Raw genomic sequence first — 18,527 nt, forward strand, 5'->3', positions numbered from 1 at the left:
CGGCTTCCCTGAGGCACTGAGTATGAGATGGGTACCACCACAAAGTCAAGGTTCTGTTAGGGAAGAAGAAGGTCCTCAGAGTGGGATACTGGAGTTTGAGATTTTTGAGGTGAAAGAGTTCAAAATGTGAGCAAGAGGCCAGGCGCAGTGGCTCACGCCTGTAATCCCAGCACTTTGGGAGGCCAAGGTGAGCGGATCACCTGAGGTCAGGAGTTCAAGACCATCCTGGCCAACATGGTGAAACTCCATTTCTACTAAAAATATAAAAATTAGCTGTGCGTGGTGGTGGGCACCTGTAATCCCAGCTACTTAGGAGGCTGAGGCAGAGAATCACTTGAACCTGGGAGGTGGAGGTTGCAGTGAGCCGATATCGTGCCACTGCACTCCAGCCTGGGTGACAGAGTGAGGCTCCATCTCAAAAAAAAAAAAAAAAAAAAAAAATGACAGGAAGGCCCAGGGACCACAGGCCTCTGGGTGGGTCATTCTTGAGGATATTGACATCACCCGGAATTATGGCACAAGGTGGCAAGGGCATGGAGAGGGAGACAGCAAGCCAACCTGCCAGACCCCATAAGTGGAGGGGTGCCGGAGAGGAGCAGGTGACAGACAAAGAGGAAAGGGGGTGGGGTGTGCTTCTTTTCCTTCTCCCTGAACCCTGTTGACTATAAGCACCTTAATTCTGAGCAGGTTTCGTCCTACTGTTCTGGGCAGGCTTCGTCCTACTGCTCTGGGCAGGTGCCCATGTCTTTCTTATCTAGGGCAACAGCTTCTTGCCTGCCCTCCCTGCCTGTCCCCACTCCCTCTACTCCCTGGTTTCCAACCTTCACTGCATTCCGGAATCCCCAGGGAGCTTCTCAAAGCCTAATGCCCAGGCCACACTGTAGTCCAGTGGAAGGAAAGTCCCTACGGCTGCTTCCAAGCACCAGGGCTTGCCAGAACTCCTCGGGTTATCCATTATTATGCAGCCCAGGTTGGAAGGACACCTCTGCCTGTTCCCACACTGCCCATTCTCTTCTCAAAAGCCAGGTGGAAGTGGTACAGTTCTTTTTGAATTTGTCTGGCAGGTTTTCTTGTTTTTACTGGAAAATCCTCCAAAGGAAAAACAATAAAAAGGCAGTAGGAGCAAGTCATTCCCGTTCATTCAAAAAACAGTTGTCTGGCTGGCGCCGTGGCTGCCACCTGTAGTCCCAGCACTTTGGGAGGCCAAGGCAGGAGAATTGCTTGAGCCCAGGAGTTCAAGACCAGCCTGGGCAACATAGCAAGACCCTGTCTCTACAATATATTTGGTTTTTATTAACTGGGCATAGTGCCTGTAGTCCCAGCTACTTGGGAGGCTGAGGAGGGAGGATCACTTGAGGCCTGGAGGTTGAGGCTGCAGTGAGCTATGATCACATGACTACACTCCAGCCTGGGTGACAGAGTGAGACCCTGTCTCTTCTTTTTTTTTTTTTTTTTTTTTGAGACAGAGTCTTGCTCCGTCACCCAGACTGGAGTGCAGTGGCATGATCTCGACTCACTGCAACCTCTGCCTTCTGGGTTCAAGCGATTCTCATGCCTCAGCCTCCCGAGTAGCCGGGATTACAGGCATGCACCACCACACCCGGCTAATTTTTGTATTTTTAGTAGGAGATGGGGTTTCACAATGTTGGCCAGGCTGTTCTCGAACTCCTGACCTCAAGTGATCCTCCCTCCTCGGCCTCCCAAAGTGTTGGGATTATAGGCATGAGCCACCACATCCGGCTAACCCTGCCTCTTAAAAAGAGAAAAAAGGGCGGGCGCGGTGGCTCAAGCCTGTAATCCCAGCACTTTGGGAGGCTGAGGCGGGTGGATCACAAGGTCAGGAGATCGAGACCATCCTGGCTAACACGGTGAAACCCCGTCTCTACTAAAAAGTACAAAAAACTAGCTGGGCGAGGTGGCGGGCGCTTGTAGTCCCAGCTACTCGGGAGGCTGAGGCAGGAGAATGGCGTGAACCCGGGAGGCGGAGCTTGCAGTGAGCTGAGATCCGGCCACTGCACTCCAGCTTGGGCCACAGAGCGAGACTCCGTCTCAAAAAAAAAAAAAAAAAGAGAGAGAGAGAAACAAGGCCAGGCATGGTGGCTCACGCCTGTAATGCCAGGCCGAGGAGAGTGGATCACGAGGTCAGGAGTGTGAGACCAGCCTGACCAACATGGTAAAACCCCATCTCTACCAAAAATACAAAAATTAGCCTGGCATGGTGGTGCTTGCCTGTAATCCCAGCTACTCGGGAGGCTGAGGCAAGGGAATCGCTTGCACCCTGGAGGCGGAGGTTGCAGTGACCCGAGATCGCACCATTGCACTCCAGCCTGGGTGACAGAGTGAGACTCTGTCTCAAAAAAAAAAAAAAAAAAAGAAAAGAAAAGAAAAAAAAAAAAAGTTTTCAAGTCCCTAATATTTTCCAGGCACTGGGAATACAAAGATGAAAAACACGAGTGTCCCCCACAACAAAGTCGAACAAAGACACTTCCTCAGGGGACAGAAGTATACACAGCATTGTGATAGGTGCTGTGGCAGAGAACAGCTCCATGGCATCCAGTAGTCACCTGTAAACCCGAGGTGGGGAGGAGGCCAGAAGCCTTCCCAGAAAGTAGGCCCTTTCCAGCTTCGCCATCTTCATCTCCACCTGACTTTGGCCTCCCACAGACGGCCAAGCCTACTTCCTGGATCTAGCTTGAGTTAAACGGTTTTGCCTCACAAATCTCAAATTCTCAAATCTGTCTGAGCTCACCATGAATGATAAAGCCTTTTATAATTCACGTGACAACTTGTGCCATGAGCTGTGGCTCCTGTCTCCCTTTCTGGCCTCAACTCTTGCCATTTGCCACAGGACCCTACGGTCCAGCCTCCGGCTTCTGGGCCTTGTGTATTCTGCTCTCCTCCCAGGAGGATGCCTCCAGGACCAGCACGGAGCAGGGCTCTCTGGGTGAGGAAACTGAGCCAGTGCCTGGGATGAAGAAGGTGAGGGCGTGTGCAGGAATCACCATAGCTCAGGTAGCCTGAGGCCAGTGCACCTAGGACGGGGAGGGGTCTCCTTTAGTGTCAGCATCTCCCGGAGAGCTGGCCCCACAGCCACAGACGTCCCTGGGGACGCCAGGCGCTGCTCTAAGCTGGGACACAGCCGACTCAGACAAGAGCCCTGTCCTCTCGCCCCATCTCATCCTGGAGAAGAGTACCCTCTTCTCAGAACAAGCATGTCACTTCCTTGCACTTGAACTTCGTTTGCGGCAGTGCAGGGTACTTTACAAAGCTATAAAGGAGTTTATCCTGGTGCAAAGGGAGACTCTTTTTCCTTAGAGGATTTGCTTTAGAAAACTTGTAATCACAAATTATTTTTGAGATATACATAAATTTTTTTAAAGCTAAATATTTCCCCCCCAGTTTTACAACTCAAGAATGTATTTTCTCAAGGACTTGAGAGTCCTCTCTTTGAAATGTCGTCCCCGTCTCCCAGTTCCGTGGGAGGGTAGGAGCCCAGCTACCAGAGAGCATCTGACTTCAAATTGTAAACCTACCTCCTGTCATAAAGATACGAAAAATTCATTTTTCCTTTGGATAAAGGCAATCAGCAAACGCAAACGGCCACTGCATTTACTAATGGCTACTCCATCATCAGGCGAATTTAAGATGAACTCTGTGACAAATGGTGCAGTGGAGTCCCCTCCCCCGGAGGGTTGTCTCGTTTACCTCGGGAGCATGTGTGGGGTAGGTGGCATCCTCCCGGCTGTTTGATACAGGCTGAGATTTTTGTCTTTGCAACCTATTTGCAGATTGCTTGTGATGCACATCACATGCTGGTTTAATGTTTGTTCAAGACCCAAACTGCAGTGAAGTTTTGAGGGTTGACAGGTTCGTTTTTCGTCACACGTCCCCGACAGTAGAAACCGGCGTAGCTGGACAGGGCCTTGGGAGGATTTGGACAGTGGGAATAGGGACGAGCGTCGCCGCCTACGCCCGCCGCATCTGCAGCAAGCGCGCACCGCGAACCTCCGGGTAGCAGCGCAGGTCTGGGGCAGCGCCACAGCTGCGCCCGCAGAGCTATTTTTAGCCGCCGCAGCCGGCCCCGCCACCAGACGGGGTGGGCGGTACCCAAGAGCGCCCCGCCCATCGAGGCCCCGCCCACGCCGCGCCGGGAGCTGCGCGGGCAGGAGCACCCGGCCCGGATCCCAGATCCCGCGCCCTGCGGCAATGAAGATCTGGAGCTCGGAGCACGTGTTTGGGTGAGGCCAGGCTGAAGGCCGCGGTGGGGCCGCCCGGACGCCGGCTCCTGCGCCCGAGCCCGTCTGGAGCGGTCCGGGAAAGGCCGGACCTCACAGCGGGCCTCGCGGAATTCCCCGCCCTGCGCCGGCGGTTCCCAGACCGCGACCTCGGCGTCCGGGAGAGGGGCACGCGCCCTTCCCCGGGACCGCGGTCTGGGCGAGGCGCTGCGCCCGGTCCGGCCTCTCCCCCGGCGTGCGCAGGGGCCTGGCTGCAGGCAGAGAGGCCCCGCTGGTGGTCCACGGCCAGGGCGGGGGCAGCCGGAGCGAGGCGGCCGGAGCGGGGACGGCGGGGGCTGGGGCGGCCGGAGCCGGGGGAGGGGGCGGGGAGGCCTGGCGCTCGCTGCTCTCCTTTGGGTCGGGAGCCGGGCAGGGGAGAGGCCTGCAAGCTGGCGCGTTTGCTGAGATTGTCATAAATCTTACGCGCGTTTCACTGAGGGCCCACGGCGGGCTGTGAGCTCTAGAGAAAGCTGAAGGGGAAGAAGGCATTTGGGGGACCCTGGCCCTGAACTCACTTGTAGGCACGGAAGGCCTCCAAACCAGCGTGGAAAACCCCGAACTGTTTAAAAGTGCCCCCGCCCCGGCACACGGATGGAAGTAGAGGTCATTTTCTTAAGTGAAGCCAGACCCAGAAAGACAAGTATCGCGTGTTCTCACTCCTAAGTGGGTGCGTAAGAATGTGTTCACATGGATGTAGAGTGAACATCAGACGATGGAGACTCTGAAGGGTGAGCGGGTGGGAACAGGGAGGATAATGAGAAATTGGTTAATGGGTGCAAGGCACCTTCCCGGGTAGTGCATACCCTAGGAGCTCTGACCTGATTACTACGAAATCTATGCATGTAACGAAATTGCACGTATACTCCATAAAATTGTGCAAATAAAAAGAAAAAGGTGCCCTCCTAAGTGGTATCTTCTTAAGTCAGTGATCTATGACACACTGAAATTATTCTTTAATATTTATTTACAGCAATAAAGATTTTTAAACTATCTGACCTCACTTAAGCATTAAGCAGTTTTTTGGGGAAAAAAAGTACTGCGTGGAAGGAAATTGTCATCCTTTGACTATTTTTTTATTTTTTTGAGACCGTCTCGCTCTGTCACCCAGGCTGGAGTGCAGTGGTGCGATGATCTTGGCTCACTGTAACCTCCCCATCTCGGGTTCAAGTGATTTTCCTTCCTCAGCCTCCTGAGTAGCAGGGACTACAGGCATGGGCCATCAGGCCCGGCTAATTTTTGTATTTTTAGTAGAGATGGGGTTTTGCCATGTTGGCCAGGCTGGTCTCGAACTCTTGACCTCAGGTGATCCACCCGCCTCGGCCTCCCAAAGTGCTGGGATTATAGGTGTGAGCCACTTTGCCTGGCCTGACTTTAAACATGTAAAATTATAATAAAAATATATCGAGTGGTTTCAAAACCTCTGAAATTATTTTTCATGAAGTCTTTAGATTTGATGGGATCTAATTTTTTGTGTGGCCTGCAGTGTTTCTCAAGTAGGGTTCCTTCAGCAACAAGGATGGGGCATCACTGAGCCATCTGGATGCTGTGGACAGTTAGGTCATTGCATACCAGGGGTGCCCAGGCGGTTGGGGCTCAGTTTTCTCATGGAATGGCTGGGGTCTGCCCTAGAGCTTTGTTAACTGTCTGTGGACAACCACAAATGAACAGCCAGCTGTGAAAAATCACAGTTGATGCTTTTGAAAATTGTTGCAGCTGCTAACTCCCATTTATTTTTTAAGGTTTACTGAAGTACACTTTATATACCATAAAATTATACACATTTTAAGTGTATAATTCATCAAGTTTGACTAAGTGCAACCATCACACACACAAGTCCTGTCTTAGAACACTTCCATCCTCCTACAGAGGTGCCCCGTGGGCATTAGCTTCCCATTTTACCCCATTTTCACCCCTGCCCCAGGCAACCAGGAATCTGTTTTCTGTTTCTATGAATTTGCCTTGTTGGGACGTTGCATGTAAATGTCATCCTGCAATGTGGGGTGTTTTGTGTCTGGCTGCTTTCACCTCCCATGATCTTCTTGAGGGTCACCATGTGGTAGAGTATCAGTATTTCATTTCTCCCGGCATTCATTTTGTATTCCTGGCACCCCCAGGGCCTGGCGCTTAGCAGGTACTCAGAAGGGGTGAGGAATCTCACATGGAGATCAGATGCCCTTCCAGGACGGGGGCAGCTATCCACCAAAGGAATCCTGGTCATCCCTGGAGCTGCTGTGGACTAGGTGCTAATTCTCCGCCATAGACTTTTGAACTTAAAAGCAAAGGGCTGTAATGAAGCCTGACAAATGTGGAATGTGGCTGGCTGAGAATGCTGTCATTGGCCTGTGGCTGGACGGGTTATGAATGATGTGGTACTATGAGGTGGCACAGCATCCAGATGACAGTACAAATTAGAAGTCTGGCTTCCTGGCTGGACTTACTGTGTAGCTTTCCCTTGTTTCGTCCATTGAAATCCCTGATTTCTTTTCCTTTGAGGATTACAGACCTTTCTTTTTCTTTCTATATTTTAAAAAAATGTTTGTTTTACTGTTAGGTGAGCATTTGATTGGAAATTAATTTACTTTTTTTTTTCAAGGCAGAATCTTGCCCTGTCGCCCAGACTGGAGTGCAGTGGTGCGATCTTGGCTCACCACCACCTCTGCCTCTTGGGTTCAAGCAATTCTTGTGCCTCAGCTTCCCAAGTAGCTGGGACCACAGGCGGGCGCCACCACGCCTGGTGAATTTTTTGTATTTTTAGTAGAGACGGGGTTTCACCATATTGGCCAGGGTAGTCTCGAACTCCTGACCTCAAGTGATCCACCCACCTTGGCCTCCTGAAGTGCTGAGATTATAGTACTTTTGAAATGAAGAAATAATTAGGCACACTTTTGATCTTACCAAGTTTTCTTCCTGTGTCCACATCGAGAAGAAACTCTGCAGGCCCTGAGATCACTCACAGCAGACAGCAGTGTAAACACTCGGACAAAAACAGCCCACTGAAAGCCCATGGATTAACATGTGTGTTACCTAGACAGGGGAGAAAGTAGTTTAAATATAATTAAAAATATACGACCATAGTATAGAAAGGGACATTTAAACATGAACAGAGTTTAAAATGTCTTCCTCCCTTGCCGGGCGCAGTGGCTCACACCTGTAATCCCAGCACTTTGTGAGGCCGAGGTGGGTAAATCACCTGAGGTCAAGAGTTCGAGACCAGCCTTAACATGGAGAAGCCCCGTCTCTACTAAAAATACAAAATTAGCCGGGTGTGGTGGTGCATGCCTGTGATCCCAGCTACTCGGGAGGCTGAGGCAGCAGAATTGCTTCAACCTGGGAGGCGGAGGTTGTAGTAAGCCAAGATCGCGCCATTGCACTCCAGCCTGGGCAACAGGAGCGAAACTTCGTCTCAAAAAAAAAAAAAAAAAAGGCCAGGCACAGTGGCTCTCGCTTGTAATGCCAGCACTTTGGGAGGCTGAGGTGTGCGGATCACGAGGTCAGGAGTTCAAGACTAGCATGACCAACATGGTGAAACCTTGTCTCTACTAAAAATTCAAAAATTAGCCGGGCATAGTGGCACGCACCTGTAAACCCAGCTACTCAGGAGGCTGAGGCAGGAGAATTGCTTGAACCCGGGAGGCGCGGGTTGCAGTGAGCTGATATTGCACCATTGCACTCCAGTCTGGGTGACAGAGCAAGACTCTGTCTCAAAAAAAGAAAAGGTTTTCCTCCCAGAATTGAATGAGGTTTCAGGCACACCTATAACAAAACAGTCAGTAACAAAGCCCATCACAGATAGATTTCCAGCAGAGTTCAAGGCTGCACACACCTTTGATTCTTACAGCTGCCAGGAATGTCTGGCCATGCTCGTCTCAGGGCAGGACGGGCTTTGGGGCACGGGGAGTCATTTTTAAGCAGGCTTGGCTTCCAGCCAGGAGCAAGGAAGAGAAATTGAACATTACAGGTGAATTGAACCCTGCTCTTTCCCCTCCCCACTGCTGTTCCGCTGTGTTTCCCTCCCAGCAGGTAGCCATGAGGATTGAGTTTGGTGGGCATCCTTCTGAGGAGGTCTATGTTCCAGAGGTTCACTTTACTGCATCTGTGTATATGCATGTGTCATTATCACATGTGTCATATTGTCTTCTTTTTTCTTTTGAAGTGGAGTCTCACACTGTCACCCAGGCTGGAGTGCAGTGGCAGGATCTCGATTCACTGCAACCTCTGCCTCCCAGGTTCAGGCAGTTCTCCTGCCTCAGTCTCCCGAGTAGCTGGGATTACAAGCACCTGCTACCACGCCCAGCTAATTTTTATATTTGTAGTAGAGACAGGGTTTCGCCATTTTGGCCAGACTGGTCTCGAACTCCTGACCTCAAGTGATCCACCCACCTGGGCCTCCCAAAGTGCTAGGATTACAGGCGTGAGCCACCGCGCCTAGCCCTATTGTTTTTCGAAAATCCATCCATATGAGATGTCTCTAGATGCCTATGTAAATATATGTAGATATAGATTTTAATAGCTGTATGAATGTGCCACCATTTATTCTTTTTCTTATTGAAGGGCATTAAGTTTTCCCCTTATTACAGATCGAACTGCAGTGACCAGCCGTGTGTCTATTTCCCACTCAATCAAGGGCCCACTTAGACCCGTGGATTTCAAGCTCTTCAGCCTCAGGACCTGCTGACTTAGCAAAACCCCAAACAGTTTTGCTTATATGGGTTATATCTGTTAGGATTTACCATATTAGAAATTAAAAATGAGAAATTGAAAGAGTTAATTCATTAAATTTAATAATAATAAACCCTATTGTATTAACATAATGTTTCTGAATAAAAAACCGTATTTCCCAAAAATTAGTGAAAGGAGTCGTGCTGTTTCTTTTTTTTTTTTTTTTTTTTTTTTTGAGACAGAGTCTCACTCTGTCGCCCAGGCTGGAGTGCAGTGGCGTGATCTCAGCTCACTGCAAGCTTCGCCTCCTGGGTTCACGCCATTCCCCTGCCTCAGCCTCCTGAGTAGCTGGGACTACAGACGCCTGCCATCACGCCTGGCTCATTTTTTGTTTTTTTTTTTTTTTTGAGACGGAGTGTTGCTCTGTCGCCCAGGCTGGGGTGCAGTGGCCGGACCCCAGCTCACTGCAAACTCCGCCTCCCGGGTTCACGCCATTCTCCTGCCTCAGCCTCCCGAGGAGCTGGGACTACAGGAGCCCGCCCCCACGCCCGGCTAGTTTTTTGTATTTTTTTAGTAGAGACGGGGTTTCACCGCGTTAGCCAGGATGGTATTGATCTCCTGACCTCGTGATCCGCCCGTCTCGGCCTCCCAAAGTGCTGGGAATACAGGCTTGAGCCACCGCGCCTGGCCCATATTTTGTATTTTTTAATAGAGACAGGGTTTCACCGTGTTAGCCAGGATGGTCTCTATCTCCTGACCTCGTGATCCACCCGCTTCGGCCTCCCAAAGTGCTGGGATTACAGGCATGAGCCACCGTGCCTGGCCGTTGTTTCTGTTTTTACTAATATCTACAGTATCTGGCTTAATAGGAGATAACTTGATTCTCATATCTGCTTCTGCAGTCTGTGTTTGGCAATATATAGTTTTGGTTGAAGTGTATGGATAAACCCAGCCTCACACAAATACGCAGCTGGAAAAGGTAGGAGTATCTTAGTAGTCTTTTTAAGTAATTATGACTATTCTTTCCTACTATGACAAAACAAACGGTAGCTTCTTAACACTAAGTTGGAATATAAAATCTGAAACTATAATGAATAGAGTATTGAGCTCTGAGGCCTAGGTGGGGGGATCGCTTGAGCTTAGGAGTTTGAGACCAGACTGGGCAACATAGTAGACCCTGCCTCTACAAAAAATACATACAAAAATCAGCCAGGTGTGGTGGCTTGTGCCTGTAGTCCCAGCTGTTCAGGAGGCTGAGGCAGGAGGATTGCTTGACCCCAGGAGTTTGAGGCTGCAGTGACAGACCATACCATCTCTTAAAACAACAACCACAACAACAAACCCATTGGCCTGTCCTGTATATAAATGAGTCTTTAACACAAGTATGACTTGGAATCGTTTGGAATATAGGCCTCCACTGAGTTTGTAGCATGGGGCAGTCATCCAGCTCCTGGCAGCAGATACAAGTTTTCTGAAATTTCAATTATCACTTTATTTATTTTTTTTCTAGACAGAGTCTCACTCTGTCACCCAGGCTGGAGTGCAGTGGCATGATGTCAGTTCACGGCAACTTCTGCCTCCCAGATTCAAGCAATTCACCTGCCTCAGCCTCCCAAATAGCTGGGATTACAGGCGCCTCCCACCACGGCCTGCTAATTTTTGTATTTTTAGTAGAGAAGGGGTTTTGCCATGTTGGCCAGGCTGGTCTCGAACTCCTAACCTCAGGCGATCCACCTGCCTTGGCCTCCCAAAGTGCTGGGATTACAGGCGTGAGCCACCATGCCTGGCCAAATTATCACTTTAAAGCTCAAATGTTGTCTTTGGCGGCAAATGCTATCAGTTGTCTTCCTTGAAGCACAGGCTTACTTTGTTAACATTCAAGAAATCAGATCCCCAAGTCTGAATAAGCAAAGTTTATCTGTTTATTCTTCTTTCTGTTGATTGCTCTTTCAAGAACAAGAGGCAGGCAGTGAGTGGAAAGCAGCAGAGAGACAGGGACTCTCACTCACAGTGAACAGGTGCCGGCGCTCCCAGACCCCCCATAGTCGAGGGACTTGGGCCGCAGCAGCAGAGGTGCTTCTGGTGCACTTCTGTTCCCTCACACAGATTATCAAAGAGGAGAGTACTCAGGGGTCAAGCAGTCATAAAATTAATCACTTGGCCATGTAATGACAGATGTCCCTAAGAGAAACTGGCATCGTTTCCTGAGTGCACAGCAGTGAGAACTGCGGCGGCCACATGCCGTCAGGAGCCCTGCCTCGCTGCTGGGAAGACACTGGCTCTGTGCCTTCATTGCTTTTGCAGAATCAGTGCAAATGTCAATACAGCAACAAAGGCCAGTCATTGGCTGGACGCGGGGTCTCATGCCTGTAATCCCAGCACGTTGGGAGGCCGCGGTGGGTGGATCACCTGAGGTCAGGAGTTTGAGACCAGCCTAGTCAACATGATGAAACCCCATCTCTACTAAAAATACAAAAATTAGCTGGGTATGGTGGCTCATGCCTGTAGTCCCAGCTACTCGGGAAGGTGAGGCACAAGAATTGTTTGAACCTGGGAGGTGGAGGTTGCAGTGAGTCAAGATCACACCCACTGCACTTCAGCCTGGGCAACAGAGTGAGACTCGGTCCTCCTCCCCTCCCCCCCCCCCACCAAAAAAGGCCAGTCATGTCTCAGTAGCACTGTGACAACAGTTGTGGCCGGAAAAGGTCTTGGAGCCCCCAGCGTGTGTGGCCCACACGCTAGGGAGCAGCTGATGGAGGCCTTGGGTCACTTGGTGGTGGGGTATAGTAGGCTCTTTATCTTGTTTTTGGCTGCCTACATCTTTTTTCTTTCTTTTTTTTAGAGATGGTCTTGCTCTGTTGCCTAAGCTGGAGTGCAGTAGCACAATCATGACTTACTGCAGCCTCAAACTCTTTGGCTTAAGTGATCCTCCCATCTCAGGCTCTGGAGTAGCTGGGACTACAGTTGTGTGCCACCATTTGGTGGTTTTTGCCACCAAAAAACACCTTTGGTATTTTTTGTTGACATAGGGATCTTCCTCTGTTGTGCAGGCTGGTCTTGAACTCCTGGTCTCAAGTGAACTTCCTGCCTTGGCCTCCCAAAATGTTGGGGTTACAGGCATAAGCCAACACACTTGGCCTGCCTAAATCTTTTTGTTTTTGTTTTGTTTTGTTTTGAGACAGGGTCTCACTCTGTCGCCTAGGCTGGAGTGCAGTGGTGTGATCTTGGCTCACAGCAACCTCTGCCTCCCAGGTTCAAGTGATTCTCCTGCCTCGGGCTCCTAAGTAGCTGGGACTATAGGCATGCTCCATCACGCTCAGCTAATTTTTGTATTTTTCGTAGAGATGGGGTTTTACCATGTCGGCCAGGCTGTTCTAGAACTCCTGTCTTCAAGTGATCCATCTGCCTCAGCCTCCCAAAGTGCTGGGATTACAGGCGTGAGCCACCGTGCCTGGCCTTAAATCTTTTTAAGACAAATTTTTTACTATGGAAATTTCAGAACTATGCAAACATGGAGGGACTAGAATACTGAGAGCCGGTGCCACCCCCAGGTTAACAGTTACCCTCAGGCAGCCAGTCTGGGGTCCTCTGTGTCCCCAGCCACTGGTCCTTCCCCTGGGTTATTTTAGGCAAATCCCAGACATCTTGTAATTTCCTCCTCCTCCATCTTCCCGACACTGTTGGTGCTTAAGAGAGTCCTTTGTCACTCCTTTCCAGTCCCCAGCACGGAGACCAGCATCCCTTAGCCGCAGGCAGACCCACCACATGCGTGGCGTCGGTGTCGGAGTGTTAGGACTCCTGTGTATGTGGGGCTGGGTGGCAGCAGAGGCCTCTTGGCCTTGGGGGACAGGATTCCCCAGAGGTCTCCATGACAGCAGCAGAGGAGGCTTCTGCCGCCTGGTTGGGGATCCCTGAGTGGGCAGTTCTCTGCTCCTCTTGAAAATAAACTTCAGCACATTCCTCTTCTGCGTTAAACCAGGCAGCTGAGAACCCTGACTGATTTCAGCAGGGGCGGAGTGTCCATTTTCAGCTTCTCTGGGTAAACTGCTCCCATTAGTGCCTGTGCCAGTTTGTGTCCACCAGCAGCACTTCCTGTTTTCCTATTTCCTATACGCTTTCCAGTACTCAGCATTGCCAGACTTGTCTATTTTTGCCCATTGAAAGCATGTCAGCCTATTTTTGTTCTGTTTTGTTGTTCTTGTTGTTGTTTGTTTTTTTTTTAGACAGGGATTTGCTCTGTCACCCAGGCTGGAGTGCAGTGGTGCAATCATGGCTTATTGCAGCCTTGACCTCCGGTCTCAGGTGATCCTCCTGCCTCAGCCTCAGCCTCCCAAATAACTAGTACCACAGGGGCGTGCCACCATGCTTGGTTAATGTTTTATTTTTTGTGGTGATGAGGGGGTCTTACTATATTGCCCAGGCTGGGCTTGAACTCCTGGCATCAAGCAATCTTCCTGCCTCAGCCTCCCCAAGTACTGGGATTTACGGGCATGAGCCACCATGCCCAGACAAGGCTATTTTCTTCTTTTTTTTTGACACGGAGTCTCACTCAGTCGCCCAGGCTGGAGTGCAGTGGTGCGATCTCGGCTCACTGCAAGCTCCGCCTCCCGGGTTCACGCCATTCTCCTGCCTCAGCCTCCCGAGTAGCTGGGACTACAGGCGCCCACCACCATGCCCGGCTAATTTTTTGTATTTTTTTAGTAGAGATGGGGTTTCACTGTGTTAGCCAGGATGGTCTCAATCTCCCGACCTTGTGATCCGCCCGCCTTGGCCTCCCAAAGTGCTGGGATTACAGGCGTGAGCCACTGCGCCCGGCCAAGGCTATTTTCTTTAGCCAAGGTGTGCGCTATTGACTGGCTGTGCTTAGACTTTATCATTTTAGAGATGTTGAGATACTATGTTTATCATTTTCCTCCATTGTTCTGTTGATATATGTATTAACTTGTGTGGGCATCCTGCTGTAATTAGTAAAATTATTTATTATGTGTATATATTAAGCAGATTGTATTTAGTTTAAATCATCAGCCAGAAAGATGCAAGTTTTTGTTTTTTTTTTTTTTTTTTTTTGAGTTGGAGCCTTGCTTTGTTGCTCAGACTGGGGTACAGTGGGGTGGTCTTGGCTCACTGCAACCTCCACCTCCCGGGTTCAAGCAATTATCCTGCTTCAGCCTCCCAAGTAGCTGGGATTACAGGCGCCCTGCCACCATGCCTGGCTAATTTTTTATTTTTCTTAGAGATGGGGTTTCCCCATGTTGGCCAGGCTGGTCTTGAACTCCTAACCTCAAGTGATCTGCCTGCCTCGGCCTCCCACAGTGCTGGGATTATAGGCATGAGCCACTGCACCCAGCCCTATGATGCAAGAATTCTATATGAAAGAAGCATTATTTGAGATAAGCTTAATGCAAAAATCTCTCAATGTTTAGATTATTTTAAGCTTAATGTTAGAAGGCATAGCCTATTCTGCTTAAAGTAATGATTTCTATGGGAACAAGTCTAAGGGACTTAACTGAGAAGCCTTCAGATTATTCATTGAGGAGGCTCTCCTGGGCGACTGGGGCCCTTTCTGCTTCTCATGTATCTCTCGATTCTCTTTCCTTACGTAGATCTGGGGTCTACCATGTCCCTGACAGTTCTTGCCTAAACCTCAGAGAGACGAAAGGGCTCCGCTCCGACTGAATTCCTAGAGTGATCAGGACCATCCAGTCTTGGCTTCTTCACCCCTTTCTTCTCTTTATGTTGCCAGTGGAATGTGTCAACTGAGTGACACAATTGCGTGGTTTGAAAAGCTGAACATAAGCGTTCTGTTGTTGAGAGAGGATTCCAGGCCAGGCCCTGACAATTTAGAGGCCACCGAATGTAATAGAAAGAACAGGTTAGGGAGCTGCGAGACCTGGTTCTCATCTGGGCCCTGCTGCTGACTTTCATCTAGGACAAGAGTTTGATGAGGGATGAGGGTAAAGTAAATTAATGATCACTCAGTTATATTAAAAAATGACCTCAAATATGGAACAAAAAACTTCAGTATCCTCATAATCTTTCATATTTTATTTGGAGATTTCATTTCTAGAACCTTCTCCTAAGGAAGAATTAGATATGGTGAAAGACTAATGTACATACATGTTCTCTACTGTTATAATTTATCGTGTAAAAGTGGAAGCAATCTACATAACATAACCCACCATAGAGGACTGGTGAAATTCACATAGCCAGAAGATGACCTAGTGTGCAGCCATTTGTAATCCTGTTTCTGAAAATGGCTTCAAGATATAGGAAGATGTTTATCAGCAGTTATAAAAAGTGGATGGTAGGGTGGTCGCGGTGACTCACGCCTGTAATCCCAGCACTTTGGGAGGCCAAGGCAGGCGGATCACGAGGTCAGAAGATTGAGACCATCCTGGCTAACATGGTGGAACCCTGTCTCTACTAAAAGTACAAAAAATTAGCCGGGTTTGGTGAGAGGCACCTGTAGTCCCAGCTACTTGGGAGGCTGAGGCAGGAGAATGGCGTGAACCCAGGAGGCAGAGCTTGCAGTGAGCCGAGATTGCGCCACTGCACTCCAGCCTGGGCGACAGAGTGAAGATATGTGTGCATGTGCATGTATGTGTCTGCATGCATGTGTGCACACGTGTGAATGTGATGGTGCATATGTGTGTGCACACATCCGGGCTTGCCTCTGGGCTGTGTCTACACATATGCTGGACGAACCTCTCTGGGCACCTCTGAAGAAATAATAATCTTGTCAGAGAATGTCCTTGCAGGAGGCTCAGAGGCTTCCTGGGAGAGAGCACACCCTGAAGAAAGGGCGGATTAGGACAATTAGGGTGATGAAGTGACTTGCTAGCAACCCCTCAGCAGTGCGGGGGAAGGTCCATGCTGAACAGGTGTGGTGGCTCCTCACTTGGCTCCCATCAGACGTGTATCTGACCCCTGCCGGGGGAGGGGGGGTGGGGGGGGGGGGGGTGGGGGGGGGGGGGGTCATCACAAGTGCAGAGCTCTGGAAAGCAATGGGTAACTTGCAACCATTCTGATGGCAGGAAATACAAGGGAGGCTGAGTGTGATGGCTCATGCCTGTAATTCCAGCACTTTGGGAGGCCAAGGCAGGAGGATTGCTTGAGGCCTTGAGTTCAACACCAACCTGGCAACATAATGAGACCTAAAAAATTTTTTTAAATAAAAAGTTGGGCCGGGCACAGTGGCTCACGCCCGTAATCCTAGCACTTTGGGAGGCTGAGGCGGGCGGATCACGAGGTCAGCAGTTTGAGACAAGCCTGGCCAACATAGTGAAATCCTGTCTCTACCAAAAATACAAAAAAATTAGCTGGGTGTGGTGGTGAGCACCCGTAGTCCCAGCTACTAGGGAGGCTGAGGCAGGAGAATCGCTTGTACCCGGGAGGCGGAGGTTGCAGTGAGCCGAGAGAGTGCCATTGCACTCCACAGCCTGGGTGACACAGCAAGACCCCGTCTCAAAAAAAAAAAAAAAGGTGGCCAGGCGTCGTGGCTTATGCCTGTAATCACAGCACTTTGGGAGTCAGAGGCAGGTGGATCACGTGAGGTCAGGAGTTCCAGACCAGCCTGGCCAACATGGGGAAATCCGCCTCCACTAAAAATAAAATATTAGTCAGGTGTGGTGGTGGGCGCCTGTAATCTCAGCTACTGGGGAGGCTGAGGCAGAAGAATCACTTGAACGCGGGAGGCGGAGGTTGCAGTGAGTCCATTTCGCGCCACTGCACTCCAGCCTGGGCGGTAGAGCAAGACTCCGTCTCAAAAAAAAAAAAAAAAAGATTTAAAAAGTTATTCGGGTGTGGTGGCACACGCCTGTAGTCCTAGTCCCAGCTACCGGAGGTGGGCAAGGGGAGGCTGAGGCAGGAGGTTCACTTGAGCCTGGGAGGTTGAGTCTGCAGCGACCCTGATGGCACCACTTCTCTCCTGCCTGCTGGGCGACCGGGTGAGACCCTGTCTCAGACAAACAAAAGCCAAGGGGCTGCTCGGTGCTGAGGCGTGCAGGTGCTGAGCCAGCGGTCGGGCGACTCCTCAGGTTTGTCGGATGAGCCTTTCATTAAAGTGAGGAGACTAGACGCAGGCCTGGCGGCGGCTCTGGCCTCCCTCCCCTCTACCCTGCGGCCCCGGCCCGGCCCCGGCGCTCGCTCACCGCCGCCTGTGCTCTCCCCGCAGCCACCCGTGGGACACGGTCATCCAGGCGGCCATGCGCAAGTACCCGAACCCGATGAACCCCAGCGTGCTGGGCGTGGACGTGCTGCAGCGCCGCGTGGACGGCCGCGGCCGCCTGCACAGCCTGCGCCTGCTCAGCACCGAGTGGGGGCTGCCCGGCCTCGTGAGAGCGGTGAGCGGGGGCGGGGCTGCGGCTCCGAACGCGCCCGACCCGCCCACTCCCGCCCCTGCCCCCGCCCTCGCCCCCGCCCCCGCCTTCCCCCAAGTCCCTCCTCCCCTCATCGGTCCGTCTGCTGCTCTGGCTGACATCCTGGTGGGAGGGTGGCGGGGGGCCTTTCCCGGGATCAGGGGGCTCGGAGTAGGGGGGCAGTGGGAGGGTTTTCCTCGAGATCAGGGGGCCTGGGGTACGGGGCCGGTGAGGGTGTCTTCTTTGAGATCGGGGGGCGTGGGGTGGGGGATCGGTAAGGGGGTCTTCCTTGAGATGGGGGGGCGCGGGAGGCTTTGCCAGGCGCCTGGCGTCTGGCATCCCCATCTGCTCTCCCAAAGGGCCCGAGCGTGCTGGATTAGCACCACCACACTCCCCTCCTCTGGCTTCATCGCCTCTAAAGCCCAGCCGCATCCTCAGGCACCGGGGTTAGGCCCCCCGCGGCCTCTTCCTCAGAGCCAGGGAGGTCACTGGAAATGCGAATCTGAGCACGGCTCACCCCAACCCGGCGCCCGGATCTCGCCTCCACCTGCGGTCCACACCCTGGCCTGGCGCAGGCCCCTCAGTCAGCCCAGCTCCTGCTGCAGGGTCTGCACCTGCCGCCCCCAGCCCAACACCTCCACCCCAGCACTATGGTGGCACCTTCCTCTTTGGGGCTGTACCCAGACCCCACCCGGCAGAGGGGCCTCCTGGCTCCACTGCCCGCAGCCTGTTGTATTTTGCCGAGAGCATAGTGCTGCCGGACGCTCCACTCTGTTGGAATTCATTTCTTTGCTCAGTGGCTCACCTGCTGGAGCAGAAGCACCCTGGACACAGGGGTTTTGTCTCTGTCCCTTGCTGCATCCCATGATACCATTTCTTGAATAGTGAACTAATTAGTAAATGCAGTGGTATTCGGTGGCGATATGAAGTAGTATTTGTAACGTTCCACTATGCTAGTTTTGCTTTGTTTTTTAGATTTTGGGAACCAGTAGGACTTTGACATACATCCAAGAACATTCTGTGGTGGATCCAGTGGAAAAGAAAATGGAACTTTGTTCCACCAATGTAAGCAATGGCCTCAGATGAGAAAGGGGCTCAGTGTGTCTAGGTGGTGGCGCGTAAGGCCTTCGTTTAATTCTATTTCCAGCCCACCTTTGGTCTAGGTGTTGATATTTTTAATAGGCTGAATTTATTTAGCAGTTTATCTTTTTATTCAAGTATAATAAGTATATAGGGC

General features: G+C 51.1%; 1 protein-coding gene and 1 non-coding gene across 7 annotated transcripts in view; both read left to right on the top strand.

The window, feature by feature from the left end:
- The first annotated feature begins 1,030 nt into the window (after nt 1-1,030).
- LOC115895553 lies at nt 1,031-1,092 on the top strand. The gene has a single exon (XR_004055749.1). It is a non-coding gene; the product is annotated as a U7 small nuclear RNA (small nuclear RNA).
- A 3,046-nt stretch (nt 1,093-4,138) lies between these two features.
- The window catches only part of PRELID3A (PRELI domain containing 3A), a 40,238-nt gene continuing 25,849 nt past the window's right edge, over nt 4,139-18,527 (top strand). For 2 of the 6 annotated variants that reach the window (XR_004055688.1, XM_030925983.1), the window contains exons 1-3: nt 6,295-6,514; nt 17,107-17,275; nt 18,266-18,355. Coding sequence is in view for 5 of the 6 variants with exons in the window: in XM_030925983.1 (XP_030781843.1) it covers nt 6,444-6,514; nt 17,107-17,275; nt 18,266-18,355 (330 nt within the window). In the remaining variant the exon portion in view is untranslated. Of the gene's footprint in view, nt 4,239-6,291; nt 6,515-17,106; nt 17,276-18,265; nt 18,356-18,527 lie in introns of those variants that run through there. The other 4 variants (XM_030925987.1, XM_030925986.1, XM_030925985.1 and 1 more) reach the window with 4 other exon arrangements.

This window comes from Rhinopithecus roxellana, chromosome 21, assembly GCF_007565055.1.
Source record: "Rhinopithecus roxellana isolate Shanxi Qingling chromosome 21, ASM756505v1, whole genome shotgun sequence".
NCBI classification, from domain to species: Eukaryota; Metazoa; Chordata; class Mammalia; order Primates; family Cercopithecidae; genus Rhinopithecus; species Rhinopithecus roxellana.